Here is a 21,566-nt window from a genome sequence, read left to right as displayed (position 1 = left end):
CAAGCTCCTGAACTACTGTATTTTCTGGATCTTAAACAAAACAAGACAAAACAAAAAAATAGCCTCTTGCCATTTCATATATTTGGATTGTCCACAACAAATGCAGGTTGTTTGAAGGCTAAAATAAACAATAAGCTATTACTATTCTTGCTCTCTTTATTGACAGCTTTTATTAATTAAAATTAGTGTGTTAGTTAGCGTTACAGTGGCATACAGTAGCAAGCTTGCCAACTATAGCTCCAACTATCCACTGCTAGCTTTTGTCTCTGCCACCCACAGAGGTTTGCTCACATACATTACATTCTTATGGGTGCTTGTTCATCAAAAATTGTGACAAAACAAAATGTAAAATGTAAATAATTTTACACTGCCCAACACAAAATTAGACAAAGTTGACATAAGAGGCCCAGGTAACAGTCAGAAGCCAACTAAGGAAGTAGGAGATTCAGATATTAAATTTTTACAACATTTCTTTAAATTAAAATGTAATTACTTAATATATTTTACTAAGATTAGGGTTAAAAAGGTTACTGCTGAATATTAAATGCACCTCTTTATTGCTTACCTTCTCTAACAGATTTCATCAACATCTACTCATTGATAGACATATTTTTAATAAATAAATAAAATTGACAAAAATACTTTAAAGGTTACACTTAACTGAAAGGATTCCATGAAAGTTCATGCTGCAATGTCACTAGAAAATAAAAAAACAAACTCTTGTGTCAGAATGAGAGGATCTAGGCTCACAGTCCCTGAAGGAATGTTGAATTTGACTGGAACGCTGTGTGATGGGCGAGGGAGAGAGAAGGATAAAGAGAAGCCAGCAGAACACTGCCTAAAGGCAATATATAAATCATCTGAGGAAGGTGAAAATGGGAGAGAACAGATGATAGTTAGAACATGATAAAAGAAAACATATTAAGGGAGGATAAATTCACTGAACAAGAGTGAGAGACAGCAACAAACTAAAACAGGACTAAGTAGAGTAATTCCCATGGTTGGGCCTGATTCGACTTCCTCAGACAGGGGTGTCAAATTGAATCCCAAGGGAGACACAGTGTCTGCTGGTTTTTGCGGCTTCTTCTACAATCAGCTGGTTTGAGAACATGGTGTGTGGATTCCTTAGCGAATCAATGACCTAAATGAACCACTGGTGCTGAGAACACCCCAAAAACCAGCAGACACTCTTGCCTTCCAGGACTGGAGTTTGACATCTGTGTCCTAAGTCCTGGAAATTCATTTTTGTCACCGGTATGGGACATGAGTCTCTGATCTTAAAATTCAAGAGCCATATATTCTACTATGCTGAAGCCTACATTACAAGGGGCATCCAATAAAATAATATTTTGAAAATATTTTCATTGGAATATGTAATTGCCTTCTAAGACACATGTATTATATCAAAAGATGACTGTTGTCATTATGAATACATAATTCAAAAAGCCTTGGCATAGCTGCATTGTTATGACAACTAATCAATTGATTGTCATGAGTGTTTGTTGAATTTATAAAAACTTACTGTGTGACTGTGAAGGTATAACTCAGGCAGAACATATATATGTTATATATGTTAGAATATAATCGTTAGTTGAAAAGTGGATCAGCATTTAAGGACGCCGACTTTCGCATGTTTTTTATTTTTTATTTATCTACATTTGGGGTCAATGTTCTGGCAATCCTAGGCCTACTAGTCAATAACATTTCTTGGGACGGGTGTTGTCCTTTCCGGAGATTTGATTGGACACGGTATTTTGACACCCCACGTGTGCCTTACGCTCCGCCTTGCTTCCAGTGGGTAATAATCGAAATCTTTATTGTTACAAAACAGAACTGAAATAAGGCCCTGCGCAGACTGACAGTTACTGGAGCTAAGGAAATTGCATTGAGGCAGCAGAGAGAATTATAGTGAGAGTTGCCGGTAATGGATTTCTTCGAAAATTGTGACAGATTGTAAGTTTAAAAGACGCTTCATGGCGACGTGGCATGGATATAAAAGGTTAACCAAAAACGACAAAGGCACAAGAACGCCTTTAGTTATTGTTAGCTAGCTGGATTAGCTGATTTTCGGAGGAACTAGCTAGATACGAGTGCAGGTCGTCTCAGATGTCAGTATATTTAAGTTTTAAACTCTGAAGATTTCCCCGGTTGTTGCCGAGTAGTACCAGGTGTCTTCTGAACATCTGCATTCTACAGAGTACTTCAAGGAGAAGACTAAAACATGTTTCCCCTGGAATCGCCCTGGAACATCTCCTTTGCAGGCTGTGGTTTCCTCGGCATCTATCATGTTGGGGTTGCTAGTTGTCTGCAGGAACAGGCACCTTTTTTAGTAGACAATGCACGACATATTTACGGAGCTTCGGCGGGTGCTCTTACCGCGTCTGCCCTCGTCAGTGGAGCATGTTTGGGTACGTAGTTATCGTTAGCTGTCCGGACATCTTTGTTTGTAGTAGCAGACGTTAACCCATTGATTCTCAAACCGTTATGTACGCTGGTTTTCGTTAGTTCCAACCGAAATTTCAATCCAGCATTTTAACAGGAGGTTCATATGTCAAGCCATTGATGTTTAGAACGATTATTTACCCTCTTATTTATCCACATTATGTCAGAAATAGCTATGCATGTCATGAAGAATAAGAGGCCCATGTTCACATTGCTTATTGTACTACATTGCAAAAAAAAAACTGCATTAGAAAGTAGCAAAATTGTTGAATTGATCAAATTGCATTGGAAGGTAACAAACTTGTTGAATTGATCAAATTAAAGACTGAGGTGAATCAGGCTCCTAATTAGTGAGTGGCCACTAAAACTGTCCATTTCGTTGATAATGAAGAATTCAAAGACAAAGCAATTTATGTCGAGCCAAATCTGCGTTGTGATAATAAATTTAAGGGGTCAAAAAATTATGAAAGAATCACGTGTCCAACCTCCTATTGATTCGCCTCAGTTCTGAATTGTATCAGTTAAGTTTTTGTTGCAATATAGCACAATGTGAACATGGAACTTTTATTCTTCATAGCAATGCTATTTCTGACGTGTCTGACAATCCCTCGAAACATGAAAAGCACCTACTTAAGAGAAATGAACAGCTTGCACGTTCTGGGATTGCGGCTGTGGTCGAACGAAAATCAGGGGGTTTACACAGGGGGTCACCAGGATCTAGTTTGAGAATCACCCTGTTGGTATAGTTTTGAGAATTATAATATATGAGTGACTTGTAAATTGTTTAGTTTGTGGCAGTGTAGATTGAAATTACTGCCTGGCCATCACTTCTTCTTTCTAATTGCTGATGTATTCTTGTTGGTTTAAATACAGCACCGGCAATCTGTAACAGTGCTACCTTCCACTCTTAAATTTAGGCCTTGGTGTCATAAAACAGTATCGGTTATTTTGTATTATGCTATTTTGAGGGAACATTGTATTGATATGTGTGTAGTAGATAAAGCACAAAAAGTACAGTTTTGGTTAGCCAGAACATTGCTTTCTGTCATGCTCTTGTCGGTTTTTCTGTTTGAACATGTTTCTACCTGTTGACCGTGCTGAATGTCCTTTACTGATAGTGTAGTATTTATCAACTACAAGCACTGAGTTCTTACTGTGTCAGTAAGAACTCTGTCCATCTTTCTAGGTCAGGCAGGGGCGAACATTATTGATGTGGCGAAAGAGGCCCGGAAACGGTTTCTGGGACCCATGCACCCCTCCTTCAACCTGGTGAAGATCATGCGAACCATGTTGTACCGCACCCTTCCTCCAGATGCGCACACACTCGCCAACGGGCGGTTGGGTATCTCCCTGACCCGCGTGTCTGATGGAGAGAATGTTCTGGTTTCCCAGTTCAACAGTAAAGAGGAGCTGGTGCAGGTGAGGTCTCACTGAGGTCACTCAACTGACATACCAATACCAGTGGATGTGAACACACAGGCACTGATTTATGCATTGACTGAGTTACTGCGCCACAATCCTTTTAACACAGTCATTCATAAGCTCATACACTGACACTGGCGTGACTGACTGACACTGTGCACTAGCACATTTTATGCTATGTTATGAGACTCATTTTGACTGATTGCTGATCAGACTGATTGATGCACCCTTAGCATTATCAGTCCTTTATTTTTTTCCATGCTATTAATGACTGAGTGTCAGTTTGATTGTCTGATAAATGGACTGATTGAAATTGCGGTTGACATACTGATCCCCAGTTACTGAAATTTTTGGATTTTTCTCATGTAGTATACATGATATGATAGAATTTCAAGCATATTTAGCCTACTTGTAGATGACAAAATTATAAATTAAATAAAGATTTTTAAGTCACAAGTTATTGTCTATCAGAAATAATACTTTTTATGCACCATCCATATTGTCACAGGTTCTTTACTTAATTGAAACTGAGTACTTGTAACTTAACAAACTTTTCTGTGTCCAGGCATGTGTATGCAGTGCCTACATTCCTGTATACTGTGGCCTTATTCCTCCTACATTACAGGGTGTGGTAAGTGTCTTGCCTCTCTTGCTTGTCTGTCTTATTGTGTATCATCCAATGAGAAATTTCGGTGGTGTTCCCAAAATCGGGAATAGTTATCTTTCATATATTTTCTGTATCTAGATATTTTGACCCAAAAATGGTTGTAACTGAATCTGTGTATTCAATTTGTCACATGGACGGCATAGAAAATTGGCCCCAAAGATGGGGTATGCAGTGATGTCGGCAGGGCATGCTGTTCATGGAGTTTAGAGGGCATCGTAATGGTAATGGGGTACCATTCAGAAAACGCATGACATTTATAAAACAAGCCTGTAACTGGCAGTCTCACAGCGATATTGAAAGAACGGTATGTGTTCCTGGGGCACATGGTGTGTGTATATCCCACGGGACTTCAAGTGCTCTGAGAGGAATCTACTTTGCCACTTATGCCATTGAAATAGAGAAACTAGAGTAACTCATAAAATATCCATGTATTTAGGTAGAATAGTCAAAATCATGACTGTGGAACACCTGATCCCACATTGCTGTCCATTATATCAATATAAATGGTCAGCTGTTCCCTGCATATTTTAATTCAGCGCATCTCCGTAGGTTTATGTGACTAAAATGCACTCAGCAGTGTTCAGATGCTGCATCAAGTAGTGCGTAGCTAGCCTATAACCTTCTGGGCCCCAGGATTCAGTGCTCTTATCATACAAGATGATTGTCATAATGGCTGTTGGCACCTCTTAGCTTTCTATTACAGAGAATGCAGTGGGACATTAGGGTGCTGTGTAGTGCACTTCTTTTATGAAGTAGTTATCGCACTATTCCTTGACCTGATTGTCCTGGAATACCAATGGGTGTATAATCATTGAGATCAGTTCCTATTAATTATGTGATGTTAGGATTGTGTAAATGTACGCTCTATTTTATTATCCATTTGCATCATTGCTCCTTCGCTTTCTCATTCTCTGTTTATGAGTCATCCCATGCTCTTTGTACTCAGTATGATCCGTTTCATTCCTCTTGTGAAACATCCTCTGCACTTTATCTGTTACCCCTGCTTTCCCTTCTGTCAGTCTTCGATCTTATGTGCCTCTCTTGCCCCCGACCCCTTCGATATTCTCACCCACCTACTTCTTTCCTCCTGTCTGTGCATCCTTATCTTCCTTTTTTCTCTTGCTTGCTTCTCCTTTCTCCTTCTCTCTTGCTCTTTCTCCATGTCCCTGTTTTCCAACCATAGCTTTCTGACCTTTTGTCTTGTTCTTCCTCTCTCCTTATTTTGTGTTTTTGTTGCTGTGCTCTGGGGAGTTTCGTGCCTCCCCCCCCCTTTCATTTTCTCTCTGAGTGAATACCTCCCTTTCTCCACAATGTGGTATTTGCCCTCTTCAATCCAAACAAAATTCCTCATAGATTTTATGTATTGAATGACCTCAAAACTCAATATTGCCAAAGTGGGGGAAAAAATATCAGAACCCATTTGATGAAAGGTGAAAGAAAGGAAACGATACACATGATGTCACAAGTTGTACTAAAAACAAGATGAGTTGTATTGTTAAAGAAAATTTCAAACCTTGCTCTCAATAGACAGCAACGATAAGTGTTTCAGTGTTTTAAGAGATGGTGCTCCTCTGGTTTCATATGACTGTGCATGACAAACATGGCCTATTTAAAGGTCCTGATATAAACATATAAAAATGTTAAGGTCATTGAATCTCCTAACTGTTCATACTGGCTAAAATTAAACCCAGATTGTCTTCCTAACAAAAGCTGCTCTCTCAGACATGAGCATTGGAACACTCCCTGCACCACCCTTTCCCTAAGACACACACACACGCACATGCACATGCTGACTTATATGACTCAGCAGGATTTTTTTCTTTAAATACCTTGGTGTTATGGTCTCTCTTTCCTATGAACACATTTCTGGCAGCAGTTGTTTATCATGTGTAGCCCTCTTGCATGCTGGGAATGGAGAAGTAGGGGAAAGTTCTGTGTAGAGCTTGTGTACTCTGCTCTCACTGTCTCTCACTTTCAGTTATTCACTGTGCTTTGTTGGAATTAAATACAAATTTTTATATTTTAGTATAGTCAACATCGTATGTCTTATTTTAGTGTAGTGTACATAAAAATTCAAGAAAGCATAGCATACATACAAAAAATGTAAATTTAATCAAAAGAGCTTGACACATGAAAATAACTATTGCTTAGTAAAGTGATAGTTACAGGCAACAATGTATAGAATTGATTATGCTTATTCTTATCTTTTTTTATTGTTGTGCAAGAACAATACTAACTGTTCCTCAAGCTATGGCCAGAAAATGCTGTGCTGCTAATGGAACAGTCAGTATGTCCTTAACAGCACTTGGGGTTTCAGGAAAGATTATAATTTGCTATAATGTAGGCTATTTAAATGTAATCTTTAAAACATATATATTTTTGTACAGTGTGTCTGCCTCTACCTCTTCTGTCCTACAGTGAAATCATTTTGGCAATAATTACGTTTTTCTGTTTTTTATTTTAATTGCTAGAATGTCATGAAAGTTACTCTTGGTCTGGATCTGTCTTGTATTTTTGTCTCTGAAAAAGAATAAATGTACACTGGTAGACTATATCTTCACAGTTAGTGTTAATAGCCCTATAGAGTTCAATAGCCAATCAGACTGGTTTTGGGATTTAGGTTCCATGTTTCAAGGTTTCAGATTAATCAGAGGTTAATCAGGTTGACTGTAATTGAGTGTTGTGAAACTTTGCTTACCTAAAGCTAGATTGTGTTCATGTGATAATGAGGTGAGGGTAGTTAAGGACCAGTTGAGTGGCACTATGAGTTTGAGCTTGTGTTTGGAGTACTATTGTAAAGGCCATGCTAGATGTATTTTTAGATGTTCTATAACATGTAGTGCCCTTTGCCCAGTTGTAATGAGAACTGAATGTCTGGCCAACCCTGCTATTAAGAGCAGTGCTCTCTACTGTCCTCTGTCCTTCTATATAGTTTTTTTTTTTGGAATTCTACATTTTCGGTGCCTGCTAGAGATTTTTCTGATAGCAAATGAGAATTCCTGATAATTTCAGTTTGCTGTGTTTTATTTCCTTTTTATGTGCATATATGAGTTATTTCTCTGCCTGTTAAATTGGCAAGATTTTGAATGAATTAAACAATGCAGTGAATTGTCATGGGCAAACAGCTCTGATTTACATTAAGCCTACTTTCTGTTTTTATTTTTTTTGCAGCACTAAATATACTCATTAAGTGACTCTGAAATCATGGACAGGAGTTGTAATGCCATGTAGTATCACCTCAGATTGACTTTATTATTTCATAATGTCTTTTGTAGACTACAATGGGGTTTTTTTCATAGAAAGTGCTACCAAATGGTCACCCGCCAAAGTGGCTGGTAAGAATGACGGGAGTTACACGACACTGCCAAACTCTTCCCACATTTGGCAGGTGGCATGTGTTAACGTCAAGCCCTGCATTGCTGTAAAATATTTCCATGGCATTGCTCACAGTCTTGTGTTGTGTGTTTCCCATGAAACAAATAATAATGCGGAGTTAAAAATCTTAATTAAAGGTGGAATAATGTGTAGGAACATAATACGATATCTCTCTCTCTCTCCCTCTCTCTCTCTCTCTCAGCGATATGTAGATGGAGGGATTTCAGACAACCTGCCCCAGTACGAGCTGAAGAACACAATCACAGTGTCGCCCTTCTCTGGAGAGAGTGACATCTGCCCTAGAGACACCTCCACCAACCTGCATGAGTTGCGCTTCACCAACACCAGCATTCAGTTTACCCTCACAAATCTCTACAGGGTCTCGAAGGCCCTCTTCCCCCCTGACCCACAGGTACTCCTCATACTACTGTCTTCTGCATATACACACACACAGCATTCGCCGGGTCGCCCTGTTGCCAGGGTCCCTGTCCTTACAGCCACAAGTATTTAGTGAAACTCCACCTGTTAACATACTGACAGATACTTGAGCATGTGATATGTGCTGAGCTGAAGCGCCCTCTGTAAAGGCTGAGTCTGAAAAATGATGTTGGCATGAGCTCACCTGATGTTCACCTCAGCAGATAATTGAATGTCTTCTTGTATCTCTATGTAGACAATGAAGACCATGTGCAAACAGGGCTACAAAGATGCCCTGCATTTCATCAGGAGGAATGGTAAGAAAGAGACAATTATGTTTCTTGGCCATGAGTATTCTTTTCTTTTTTTGGGGGGGGGGTGTTGGGCACCTTACTCCAGGTGCATTATGCTGGTTGTTCATCGGGTTACTATTACTGTACTACACTATTACTATTAACATTGGTTGTAAAGAAAGAATGAACAACCTTCTTTTGGGATATTCAGGACTGCTGCAATATCGAGGACCCCAACGTGCACTTGGAAGAGCAGATGGGGAGGAGGAAGAGGTAGAAGAGGAGGGAGACGAGGAAGAGGAAGTGGCCACTGGAGTGAACCACCATGACGGGAGGGAGGTGGCTGTCTTCAGTGAAAACTCCACAGCAGAGGATCACATTTTTGAGCACCTGCCTCCAAGACTGCACAGAGGTAGCCACATTGGGCTGACAATATTTCAGAGTTTGAGCATCGGGAATCCAGACTAGCACATGGCTTGGCTACAGCATCAAAAGTGTCACAAAATTACTGCTAGGGTCTGCTTGACACCTGTTGCCTTTAGTTTCCCTGCTTGCTGTCTGGAGCACCTTGTAAATATTGCTGCTTTAACTTGTGTAGCTGGAGAGCAATTATAATCAATGGTAAAATATTTTGAATATCCTGCATTTATTTATTTTTTAATTGATCAGCATCTGATTGTTTTCGTTTTCATCCAACATTGCTTGTTGTATTAGTTGCAAACTATTTTTTTGCCAGATAAATTGCTGACTTTCAGTGCTTATTTTTACCTAAATGGCTAAATAAAATGTCACAATGTTTGACAGATATTTTATTATGTCAATTAGATTGAATATCCCTATTACCATATCTGTTTCTTTAATTTCCCTATTGAAATTTTCAAAATTACTGAAAGTCATTCAGGGCCATCGGGTTTAAAACAAGTTGTCCGTGCCAAATTTGGTACAAAATAGCAAATACCTCAATTGTGTCCTCTACTGCTTGCTACACATATGTTTGGAAAATCGGAAATACCATCTTTAGTTAGTGTTGACTTTGAACCATAGTAATTTTGCTCTGTTGTTCCTTTTTGGGTGGTTCTTAGAAGGCACATGTTAAGTCTGTGTTATAAACATGATATATTCACTCATTCACAGTAATTTTAAGTATCACTTGAACAGGGTAGCCATTTGTAATAATTATTTTTAAGTATGCTATCATCAGTGCTTAAGGAGAAAAATGAACGAGCAGTCTCTTTCCCATTTAAGCACTGGTAGAGGCCTGCAAGGAGAGGAGGAGCCTGTTCCAGTCTCTCGGCAACCTGCTGCCAATCAGGATGGCTTCAGCCATGATGCTTCCATACACTCTGCCCTTGGAGTCTGCTATGTCTATGACTATTAGGTACGATCTATGTTTCTGACTGTCCGTGTATCATTATTTCTCTGAGCTAGTTTGTGCATCTCTGTCACTTTTTTGATGTAGTTTCTCACTCAGTCTTTCTGTATAATGTCCGTGTATGAGAGTGTTGGAGAGTTCACTGTAAGTGTCTTTATGGAAACTGTTGGAGTGCATGCGCAAGTGTATTATGAATGCCTTTCTCACCCTCCCTCTATGGCAGGCTTTTGGAGTGGCTGCCAGACGTACAGGAGGATGTTGGATGGATTCGAGAGCAAATGGTGAAGCTGGCGCAATGCTTTCTGAATCAGGCCAGGAGAACGCTGTCCCAGCAGGTGTCTGCAAGGTGAAGATCCACACCAACAGGCATCAGTTTTGCAATAAATGAATTTCAGTTCCCATACTTTCCCATAAGTCTGTGATGCATGTGTAGATGTTGTCATGGTAGTTTTATCATAATATTGAACCTCTTGACCATAGATGCCCAAAATAAGGTAAAACAAATCATTGCTATAGTACCAGAATTGCAATAAGGTAGATCGTAAATGCCAGTGAGGATACCAAGTAAAATAATTATAAAATCCATGGTACTATGCGCAATGCAATGGTTGTTGTCCAGGTCTAAAAATTATTAAAACATACTGTTCTTGCTTAATATGATTTGCTTAATATGATTTGGTTAATATGAATTGCAAATTATTTTTACATGTATTATAAAATGCAGAGATCATGTTCAGTGTGAATCATTCTAGCCGGGGGTATGCTTTCCTCACCCGTCTCCTGTGTGTGTGCCAGGTTGTCCTACCAGGTGGAGCTGCGGCGCACCCAGTCCCTGCCTGCCCGGCCCGGGCCCGGGCCCAGGCCCGTCAGCATCCTGCCCGGCTGGATGAGCGGGGGCAGCTCCTCCATGCTGGACCTCATCCTCCGCCTGGACCAGTACCAGCGGCAGCTTCTGCCGGGCTTGCTGTGCGTCAACTTGGACCTGCGCGCGTCCATCTTCACCCAGACCTCAGCGGAAGGAGGCCTGGGCCCCCTCGCCGAGGAGCCAGAGGAGGGGCTGGTAATGCGCCCGGTGGGCCCTGAAGCTTCCACGGCGTCACCGCCATCTTCCGCGAGGGACCCCGGAATCCCCTAGGATCCCTCAGGTCTTTCCCTGCCACAGGAAGGCCCTGAACAAGACTTACGGAGGTTCATGGAGCAAAAACGACAAACTGACTATTATAATGTCAGGCCCAAAGAATCTAAAGTAGACTATTTCCAAACCTCCAAATTGCTGTGCCAAGTGCCTTTGACTAACAAAGTATATATTTGAAATCTACATTATTATATCAAGATCAGTGATGCCTTCAGGTTTTGTCTCTTGTCTTTTAACTCAGTGGAGACACCAGTTAACTACAACGTTTAGTTAATCTGTAAAGCTTCTATTTTCTCACATTTCATAACTTTTCCAGGCTGAGGAAAGTTAATGCTGCCAGACCATAAAAAATAATGCGAATGAGCAATGAAGGAATGGGAAAAGTAGAAATAAGAACATTTTGGGATGGATAGTAAGATGTATGTCTCCATCAATATTGGTCAGCACTAACTCGTACTGTACAGTGTCTTGGAGCATTTTTGTCCATTACAGAATACCAGTGAGTTTGTCTCAGATACTTGGAAAAGGTAAATTGAACTTTCAATGCAGTGTCACGTGTACTGTACTAGAGCCATTTTGTTTTCCATGAGTCTGTTTAATTCCTGAATGTAATATCCTGAATGTGATTATATTTGTTTTTGTTAGACTGTTCAATATTGGACACACCTGAATGATGCAAGTGAATTTAGGGTCAAGTGAATTTTTGGCATGAGGAAGTGGATTTATACATGAGTACTGAAATGATTTATATCCTTAAGTGGTATAAAGTAAGGGCAAGAGGCTGCATTCTTCAAGAAAATTGACTAGGCAGTTTTATATATAATGCTCATGAAAGATTTTTTGCTCGTGTCTTTCAAAAAGTTTGGATGTTTCAGCCACGAGCGTTCTCAACCAATAGTAACCAAGTAGCAAATACAGCTACAGCTTGCAAGTAAATCACCAAGCAATGCATGTCTGTGTTCACGTTAACCCTTTGAATGTTTGACATTCTATACATCACCTATAATCTACGAGTAGTCAGTGAAATCAAAATTGATTATTAAAATAAAGAGAACATCAGAGTTTCCTGGAAGAAAGGAAATGGAAATTTGCACATTAACTTTTGATCTTACTTGTACTTTCAATGCAAACATACACCTGTTTGACTGAATTGTGCCACCTCTTGGCAGCAACATTCTAATCATTTGTCTTTTATTAATATGTTAAAATGTAGAATATTTTAAAGGTTTTGAGACTGGAAAGTATGTGAATTTCACATATTGCTTATTTCTATTTATTTTGTAAGTAATTGCATCGTGGATCATCAAATTTAACTAGGGTTATTTTACCAGTTACCTCTGCTTTTTTGAGAGCCAATAGCTGGGGATCTACCACTGCGAAGGGAATGTTTCCTTCTTCAGTTAAAAATGAATATTCACTTTGTTACACCCACTTGTGAATTCAGTACTATTCTTTATATTGAATAATCTGGGAGAAAGGTTTGTGCCTTTTTTGTAGAATTATTTAATAGAACCTCTGCTGAATTCTGCGCATTTTAATTGTTCTTTTATTGAGAATATACAGTAATTTGATGTGATCCAGGTGTGAAAAGGCTGAATGCTAAATTTATTTGCACATACTATATACACCCTTATTGTGCCAATCTTGGTGTTTTAATTGTTGTGCATACAAACTGTTAATGTACATCATCTCAAACATGTCTGTGGTCTTCCCAGGTTCTGTCCCTTGTGTCTGATTAGTTCTCCTGTTAGTGTGCTACCCTTCATCCAAATAACATTCTATGGTGTAGTGCAGAAAAGGATGGGTGTACCTTTTTATAGTTTGTATGTTGAGGGGTGTTGTCTGAAACTACCATTTGTGTGCATCTCATTTATTCTAAGCTAATTTTGCCTGCTGCATAGATTTTATTTATATTTTGCACAGTGATAAGTGTACTAATTAAATTTGCTGTGACTGTCAAGTCTCTATGTAGGGATATGCACAGTTAATTGAAATCAGATGAGAACTTTAACTTTGTAGTAAATGACGCTGTGCTTGATAACTAAAATACTTTACCAGCCGATGTGGTGGGTGACTGATTGCTTACACAAAACAAGGGAAGATTACCTGCCTCTTTTTTTCAGCTCAACGAACAAGCTTGCATTTCTTAGACACAGTAGCTGTGTAAGCCAGCAAATCACCTTTGCCCAACTACTAGTAAATATTTAAAAATGTAAATATAAATTTATACTGATTATGTTGACAATGATAAGTTTTAATTATGCTGTTGCCTATCTTGCCTTACCTGCAAGTTGGCAAATACACTGACGTTCTTGTGCTATACTGGCATTATTTGAAGGAGGAAACTCAAAGGTGGTAAGGTTCAAATTATTGCCTCCTTTAGCCATGCCATTCTTTTTGTATTGCCAACAAATTGTCTATGAATATAATCAGAGATTACGGCATCCATGTCTAAGAACTTTCATTATATTATGTTGAAATGTTACGATGCCTTTTATGTTTGGAGTTAGACTGGCCCCAACAGTTTACACCAACATAATTAAAATCTAAAAAGTTTGACACTTTGTCACCTTCTTAATGTCTCCCAACTGACTAGCCTTTTATCCCTAAATATTAAATATAAGTAATAAACTTCTCATTTTAGAGCTTGAAGTAACTGAAAGTTAGTTTTAAACCTGTATGGGAAAGTGTCACCAGAATCACCCACAGAAAATCAGAGAAAATAAAAAGGGTTGTATATTGTCTTGCGTTTTTATATGGCTACAAAATTACCCCACACGCCTTTGTATACAAAATTGGTATAGGGCTTTTGGTACAGTTAACTGGTTTTGAAGAGATGTCAAACACTAAATGGTTTCAAATTGACCCCAAACATAATATGAGGGTGCAAGAAATTAAGTCTTGCTCCATGTCTTGGGTAGTCTTGTTATAGGAGCTGCATTCTTTTAAACAGAATTATGCTGAAACCTTCATCACTAATTGAAACTCAAGGGACTTTATTTTTAAATCATTCCACCTTTCTGAGTATAATTTGTAGTAGGCAGACCCAGTTGTGTAAAATGAATTTATTCAAGTACTGCCAATCAAGGCAAACTCATTGAACACTCATGACCACACATTTCCTCAACACTAAATATTGATCAGTGACCAAACACACCTCCCCAGTCCTGTGACACTTCCAAATGATATGTTGGATTTTAAAGCCAACTGCTGTCATTCCAGGTTCACAATGAAGTTGAGATAAATACGGGCCACTTTGAGATACTAAAGAAAATCATTGCACTTAATTACTTGGTACTTGAATTTCTTTGGTGACCATCGGAGAACAAGGGACAGTTGGGAAAACTCATCCCTGACGGTTTTTTTCCTATCAAGTACATAAAAGCACCGTGATTTAATATGAATGTTCAAGTTATTGAGTTGAGTTCAACTGTCTCACCATCCACACTCTAGCATATATTCAATTTTAGGCAATGTTCATATTTTTACACACACTTAATATTGCAATAGAATGTAATAACTGCTTTGTCAGATGCAGTATATTAAATAAAAAGTAATGTTTCGTACATCTTTTCAAAATAAAAGTATTAATGACAATGTAGTAAACTTGTTTTTTGGAACTGTAATAGTCCTGGTAATATTTAAAATTGGATTTAAATTGGATATTTTTTTTACTAAATATAAAGTGGCAAAAAATATACGGAAACATACATTTTCAAATGTCAATTTGGAGCACTGTTGCAGTAATATTATCAATTAAGAGCATAAATAGAAAAACAAAAACACATAAAAATTGCATACCATCATTACCCAAAATGCAGAGAACACAAAGTGCCTCCATTCTCCTACTCTGTGTGAGTTTGTTGGTGCTTCTTTAAAGTAGTTGAGCGACTGAAGCTCTTCCCACACTGGGAGCAGTGGAATGGACGTTCCCCTGTATGAGTTCTCTGGTGTCTCTTCAACGTGCTTGAGTGACTGAAGCTTTTCCCACACTGAGAGCAGTGGTACAGGCACTCCCCTGTATGAGTCTGCTGGTGTCTCCTCAAGGTACTTGAGCGACTGAAGCTTTTCCCACAGTCCGAGCAGTGGAACGGGCGCTCTCCTGTGTGAGTTTGCTGGTGGTTCCGCAGAGTGCTTAAGTGGCTGAAGCTCTTGCCGCAGTCGGAGCAGTGGAAAGGCCGCTCGCCCGTGTGAGTTTGTCGGTGGTTCCTCAGAGTACTTAAGTGACTGAAGCTCTTCTCACACTGTGAGCAGTGGTACGGGCGTTCTCCCGTGTGAGTTCGCTGGTGCAGTGTTAGATGAGTTAGCTGAGTGAAGCTCTTCTCACAGTGGGAGCAAAGGAAGGGGCGCTCCCCTGTGTGAGCTTGCTGGTGGTTTTTCAAGGAACTCGAGTGCCTGAAATGCTTCCCACACTGTGCGCAGTGGTATGGGCGTGCTCCTGTATGACTGCGCTGGTGTTTCCGTAGGGAGCTTGAGTGAATGAAGTTTTTCCCGCACTGTGCGCAGTGGTATGGCAGTGCTCCAGTACGACTTTGCTGGTGTTTCTGTAAAGAGCTTGAGCGTCTTAAGTTTTTCCCATACTGAGCGCTATGGTATTGGTGCTCCCCTGTATGTATTTTCTGATGTAGGGTAAGATGAGCTAACTGACTGAAGCTCTTCTGACACTGGGAGCACTGGTACGGGCACACCCGTGTATGAGTTTGGTTGTGTAATTTCAGATTGCTTGAATGGCTAAAGCTGCTCCCACACTGGGAGCAGTTCGTCAGATGTGATGTCCATCTGTAGTTATTCCCACACTGGGAACATATGAGCACCCCTGCAGGGAACAGACATGTATAGATGTAATAAAGAATTAACAAAAACTGCAAAAATGTGGGGGAAAAAGTGTCTATAGATAGTGTAGCCTAGTGTAATCCTTTCTCGAAGAGCAGAGGAGGTCTCTCACCGGTGGCAAGGTTGCTGTCAATGGTGTCTTGGGACATGCTGTGTAACTTCCCCATGTAGTCCTCGCTGTACCACACGCGCAGTTTCTCGCCTACTGCCAGGTCCCGGCATACCCGGAAGTAGATGTGCTCACCGTGCTGAAAGGCAGTCAGGTTCCGCTCACTCTCCTCCGCTGAATTCCGCACATACCTAGGGCCAAACAAAGGCCAAACTCCTGAACGTCGCCATTTTCCCCATGGCTGCTTTAGTGTATTGAAAGGTGATGAATTATGACGATGATTTATGATCATATTTAACTTATTTGCACAGCTGAACATTCTGAACAGTCTTGCAAGATACAAGTAATGCATACTCAATGAAACTTAGATAATTAGTGAAGAACCACTACAGTCTAATGTAAAGTGAATATTGAACAATGATCCAGTTCTCTTATTCATCTGTAATAAATCATTTTATTTTTACTCAAATGCTAGTAATATTACCTTAAAAAGCTCAATATACATCATGCATGCATATTAAATAACGGAGTAAAAAGTTCAGCCACTAACCATGTACCAAAAACAAAAGCTCTGCAGCAGCGCCCTTGTTATTAATTCACCCATGGTAACAGGTGATAAGTATATTTTGGCTAGTCCAGTAGTTCCCAACAAAATTTTGCTAGTCCAGTAGTTCCCAAACTTTCTGAGTTCATGTTCCACTTGCAAATGCATTTCCTGTGAAGTGTGTGAATTTACTTTTTGCCATGTGTCCTCTCACAACCCACCTCAACCCCTCCTATGACCCCAGCAATGGGTCTAGATCCACAGTTAGGAAGCAGCTGGAATAGGCTTCAGCTGTGCATATCTGCAATTAAATGGATGGATAAATTTGCCAAGATGGTAGCGACACTAATTTTGTAAAAAATGTCTCAAAGTCATATTCTATGGTTTTGAAGACATTTCAACATGGTACCACTAAGACTGTCTACAAGCTAATCCACTGTATGCTTTGACTGATGCCTCTACATAACTGATGTGATTTAGTTACATTTAGGGGTATTAGAATAATAGAACATCATGCTACAATGGTCCTTCACACCAAATAAAAATAGCATGTGTTTATGGTAGCATTGAATGAAATACCTCATCCAATTGGCTTTGGTTTCATCGCTGCCATCAATGGATTTGTATGTGTTGTTTTCATCAACAATCTTAAGAAAAAATAAGGAAATTAAAATAAAACACCCAAAACACATGACAATAATACAATTACCATTCAGTGTAACATCTTACATATAACAGTGCCTTAATGTAAATTAAATTAAGAATATAATATGAGATCCCATAAATATGTCAAACAATATAATTATTAAATAATACAAGCATAAACAATACTGCAATTCGGACCGCTGTCCTTCTTTGTAAAATGATGCCTGGCTAAATACCTTTGATTGACAACAACCACGCAACATGTGGTGATGTCTGTGAATGTCTATTAACCACACGAATCTGGAAAGCCATCTACAGTGCCATGAACAAGTATTTGCCCCCTTCCTGATTTCCTCCATTATTGCATACTGGTCACACTGAATGTTTTCAGAGCTTTTCACAAAATGTAATATTAGACAAAGGGAATCAAGCACACTTTTTTGTTTAAATGAAATAATAATTCAAAAAAATGTTTTGTGTTTACTCAGGTTCCACTTGTCTAATATTACATTTTGTCTAAATATCTGAAAGCATTCTGTGTGACAAATATGTGATAATACAGGAAATCAGGAAGGGAGCAAATACTTTTTCAGCGCACTGTATAGTAGTATGCCCATTGCTGTGGGGGGTAACCCATAATGAAATCCAGATGATGTGTCTGCTGAACTCACCATCCAGGAGAAGAAGCCTGAGGACTTGTCCTGAGAGACAACCTCTCCTTGGTAAGGGCCAAACAGGGCCCCCTTTGGGATGTGTTTGTCCATGCAGCACACGTCCATTCCACCTCCCTCCTGGATAATCTCGATTCCAGATGGGACAGTGAGAACAGCACGGTTGGGCACCCCTAAGGCCACAGGTGTGTCTGGCATGAAGACCGGGGGTCCATGGGTTGGACATTCCTCTATGAAGTATTCCTTACATTCTTCACAGACTACACACAGGGAAGCAAATATATTATATATATATATATAATCTGTTATGTTATCTGTCTGAAATTTTTTATTTATTTCAAAAAGATGGTTTTATTTATCAGTCACTGGTATTCAGTAACCATGCAATTTGTAAAATCACACACACCAATTTTTAATCAGACACTGACTAGGCAAATGTTTTGTTCATCATCTTAAACTTTACCACACAGGCTAACTACAATGGGAGTCATTATTGCCATTCATGAAGATATTCCATTAGTGAAGAAAACATTTTTTTATGCAATGACATGGGAATTCAATTAAGACAGCAAGCAAATTGTAAGAGAACTTACACCAGAAGTCCACTTTTGTGTGGCTCTCTGTAACACTAAGCTCTGGATCACCTTTCAGTTTGTTTGGTTCCTGAGACTCAAAGAGCTCTTCGTTTTTCAGCTGACAACTAAAAAAAAAAGATTCTGGCATCAACATCTTTCCATATTGAGTCCCTCGTACAACACATAAAAAATATATCCCAGCTGCAAACTACTGAGAAACCTCAACACCTCTCATATGAATTATACAGTATGACTAATTTATTAAGTTAGATAAGGCTACACACCCCATCTGGTGCAGGCAGGACACGTATCACTATACTGCAATGAGGCAGGGAATACTGAATTAAAATCCCCCCTCTCTCATGATGGTATTGGTCATTTATGCATGGCCATGCATAACCCTCAGCTGCAGATGGTACTGGTGTTTGATTTGACGCTAGTCCAAACGAAATCACTGCACCAATTGCACGTATTTTAGTGGCATGTCACTTGTGCCACTGAAGCCATAATCTCATACTTTTGGAGCTGAGAGTAATGTAAAGCCAATGGCCGAGGGAAACTACCTTCCATTGCAGTCAAGCTCCAAGTTCAAGGATGTGTCTTTATGGGTAGCAGTGGACTCGTCCATCAAGCTGAGTGCCAGAATCAGAGAGTTACTGCTCAGTCTCACGTCAGGGCTCAGCAAAAACAAAAGTGCGATTATAAGTACTGTCCATTTTCTCTCACTACTCCTGATTCCTAGGTCTGGGGAAATCTTGAGCCCCATTAGAAATGATAATTTATGGCGAATCTGGAATCTTTTCCCCCCATCCAAAATTCATTGGAATTATCTCCCAGCCCCAAGCTTTCCAGTTAGGTAGTTCAGCACCCGAGCTGTTAGCGGGTAGCAAAAAATGAAGGAAAGCACCTGGATATAGGTGATCTAGATCCGGATGTTTCCACTATTCAGGTTCCAGTTAAACAGTGAAATAGTGGTAAGCAATACGTGAGCATTTTATTCATCATTCCATTCGATATACAGAAAATCATTCTCGTGCGACATAAATAAGAACGTAAAAGGAACATGCTCTCATGGAACAGATGCAATGTTGCCACTCCGTGTTGTGCTTACGAAAATCGATAGGTCGGTTCACGCTTGGTCACCTCGTTCACCAAGCACAATCGGCAAACTTTCAGAACATATGCATTCTCTAACATCTCTCTAAACACTAACGACATAACTAGTAGTTTGCCAGCTCGAAGTCTCGTGCGTAGGATCATGATAATTCCTGGTCTGGCGTCTGGCATTTATAAACTTTAGCAGCATAGCCCTATCCTTAGTTACACTAGCAAGCAAGCCAATAAAAACACTCACCCTCGACAATCCGCTGTTTCTATGGTTTATTATAGTCACTCTGTTTAAGCATTCTCACGCCCCCTCCTGCTTACTAAATTAATGACAGACACAGGATTTAAGTCCACGAATGGAATGCAAGTTTTTTGAGGTATGAAATTACATTACTATACATATATAAACATATAAGTTTTCCTTTACCTTGATCTGAATCGTAAATGAAGCTAGCCGCGAATCTACCCATCTAGTTCTGGTGGCCACTAGGGCTGAAAATGTCAAAATAAAAGCGATTATTAGTTCTCAGTCATGAAATCAAGCGTAAGTTTTCTCTATGAAAAAAATGTAACATTTCCATTCTATAAAAATTGGCTGAAGCGAATTTCTCTGCATTCTCTGCAGTTCAATCAACAATTAAGAAATGACATTTTATAAAATGTATCACACACTATAGTACAGAAAAGCAAAAGAATTTATGCTTTATGTGTTTTCAGACTACTTTAATCACTGAAGCTATTCTCACATTAGGAACAATGGTATATACACTACCCAGTATGAGTACTGTATTGTCAAATGAGAACAATTCCAAGGGCCCTGACGGACAGGGGCCCTCCAAAAATATTAGAACATAGGATTTTCTGGGGAGGTGGGCCCAAATGTGAGATCTTTTCTTGGGTCCCAGAATCCCTGGTGGTGCCACTGTGTCTAATTAAGAACAATTAACCACTAAAAGCAGTTGAGCCATTGCAATTGTGGTTTCAACTGAAACCTACATTCATAGGAGTACCTCAAAACCTAAAAATCCTGTATTATCCCACCAAATAAAACAGGGGTCCTCAATGCTTGGTCGTAAAAAAAAGCCAGCACCCACATAAGCCCTTGCTGGATAAGACTGAGGATTCCTGAAATAAAATTTGAGTTAAAATAAGCATAAATAGCAGGGGTACTCAAAGCTGGCCCTTGATAGCAGGGGTATTCAAATCTAGTTTCCCATTACTAAATCAGACCCTGAATAGAGGGAGGAAAAATAAGGAGCAGCATTAATAGTGGCCTCGAGGGCTGAATTCAGTATCCCTGATCCATGGTCTCTGTGTCTTGGTGCCTCTACACCAACACAAACACATTATACCCGATTGTAGCTGTGCATAATGCAAACTTGCAAATTCGTAGTCTATATCATAATGTTCATAATTTGATTGCAACAGTAATCAGTCTTTTCCTCCCAGGGACAAATAGTTCTTCAACTGTTCCGCTTCACATTCTACCAATGTAAGAGGTCACTCCATGGCCCAGTAAATAATCCTAAATTGATTCCAGAGATTATTTGTATGATATCAACAGTCTGATTTCAGAGCAGAAACATTGTCCATACCCTTTACAGTGGTCCTAGGGACCACTATTGTGTGCTGGGTTTTTTTTTTTCCCAACCACAAAACTTCCGGAAAAAACTGCAGCAATTGTGTTGGTTGAAACATCGAAGCATTTGACTCCTGTCTCTCTAGTGACATCTCCTGGTCAATAAATATTACTGTCATTACTCCTCACAGTAGTGATACATTGAAATCAGTGAAACACTACCACTTGACTTTTGACTGTAAAATTCTGTTTTTTAATATTAATGCTATTGCCAAGTATTCTCAAAACACTCTCCAACTGAGCCTATTTATTAAAAAAAAGGGTTTTACTAATTGAACTTGACATAATGACGATGAGATGACGATAATCATTAAAGTGAA

At 39.5% G+C, this 21,566-nt stretch overlaps 2 protein-coding genes across 5 annotated transcripts; one reads left to right on the top strand and one right to left on the bottom strand.

The window, feature by feature from the left end:
- Window positions 1-1,795: 1,795 nt before the first annotated feature.
- pnpla2 (patatin-like phospholipase domain containing 2) lies at window positions 1,796-14,387 on the top strand. The gene is made up of 9 exons (XM_064336811.1): window positions 1,796-2,408; window positions 3,629-3,861; window positions 4,430-4,495; window positions 8,109-8,318; window positions 8,580-8,640; window positions 8,828-9,028; window positions 9,862-9,994; window positions 10,212-10,334; window positions 10,784-14,387. The coding sequence occupies exons 1-9, from the start codon at window positions 2,222-2,224 to the stop codon at window positions 11,121-11,123; spliced, it is 1,554 nt and encodes a 517-aa protein (XP_064192881.1). The 5' UTR covers window positions 1,796-2,221; the 3' UTR covers window positions 11,124-14,387.
- LOC135255521 (zinc finger protein ZFP2-like) lies at window positions 14,174-20,149 on the bottom strand. 4 transcript variants are annotated; one of them, XM_064336809.1, is made up of 8 exons: window positions 20,035-20,149; window positions 19,855-19,927; window positions 19,064-19,132; window positions 18,519-18,625; window positions 17,926-18,185; window positions 17,189-17,256; window positions 16,069-16,256; window positions 14,174-15,939 (listed from the first exon to the last, which is right to left on the bottom strand). In XM_064336809.1, exons 3-8 carry the CDS (start codon window positions 19,126-19,128, stop codon window positions 14,969-14,971), a joined length of 1,659 nt encoding a protein of 552 aa, XP_064192879.1. In that variant the 5' UTR covers window positions 19,129-19,132; window positions 19,855-19,927; window positions 20,035-20,149; the 3' UTR covers window positions 14,174-14,968. The 4 variants fall into 4 exon arrangements, with proteins under 4 accessions (XP_064192879.1, XP_064192880.1, XP_064192878.1 ...); XM_064336810.1 differs by lacking the exon at window positions 19,855-19,927 and having other exon boundaries at window positions 20,035-20,102; XM_064336808.1 differs by lacking the exon at window positions 20,035-20,149 and having other exon boundaries at window positions 19,855-20,028.
- Between the last annotated feature and the right edge of the window lie 1,417 nt (window positions 20,150-21,566).

The sequence above is a fragment of the Anguilla rostrata genome, chromosome 5 (assembly GCF_018555375.3).
Source record: "Anguilla rostrata isolate EN2019 chromosome 5, ASM1855537v3, whole genome shotgun sequence".
In the NCBI taxonomy this organism is placed as follows: Eukaryota; Metazoa; Chordata; class Actinopteri; order Anguilliformes; family Anguillidae; genus Anguilla; species Anguilla rostrata.
Note: the sequence above shows the minus strand (reverse complement) of the source record. Positions and strands in the feature narration are given on the sequence as shown.

Coding starts and splice junctions, on each gene's coding strand:
- pnpla2 (XM_064336811.1), top strand. CDS start 2,222: ATGTTTCCCCTGGAATCGCCCTGGAACATCTCCTTTGCAGGCTGTGGT. Junction 9,029..9,861: donor GCCTCCAAGACTGCACAGAG/GTAGCCACATTG, acceptor TTCCCATTTAAG/CACTGGTAGAGGCCTGCAAG. Junction 10,335..10,783: donor TCCCAGCAGGTGTCTGCAAG/GTGAAGATCCAC, acceptor TGTGTGTGCCAG/GTTGTCCTACCAGGTGGAGC.
- LOC135255521 (XM_064336807.1), bottom strand. CDS start 19,787: ATGCCAGACGCCAGACCAGGAATTATCATGATCCTACGCACGAGACTT. Junction 19,133..19,611: donor GAACCGACCTATCGATTTTC/GTAAGCACAACA, acceptor TCTGGCACTCAG/CTTGATGGACGAGTCCACTG. Junction 15,940..16,068: donor TGACAGCAACCTTGCCACCG/GTGAGAGACCTC, acceptor TGTTCCCTGCAG/GGGTGCTCATATGTTCCCAG.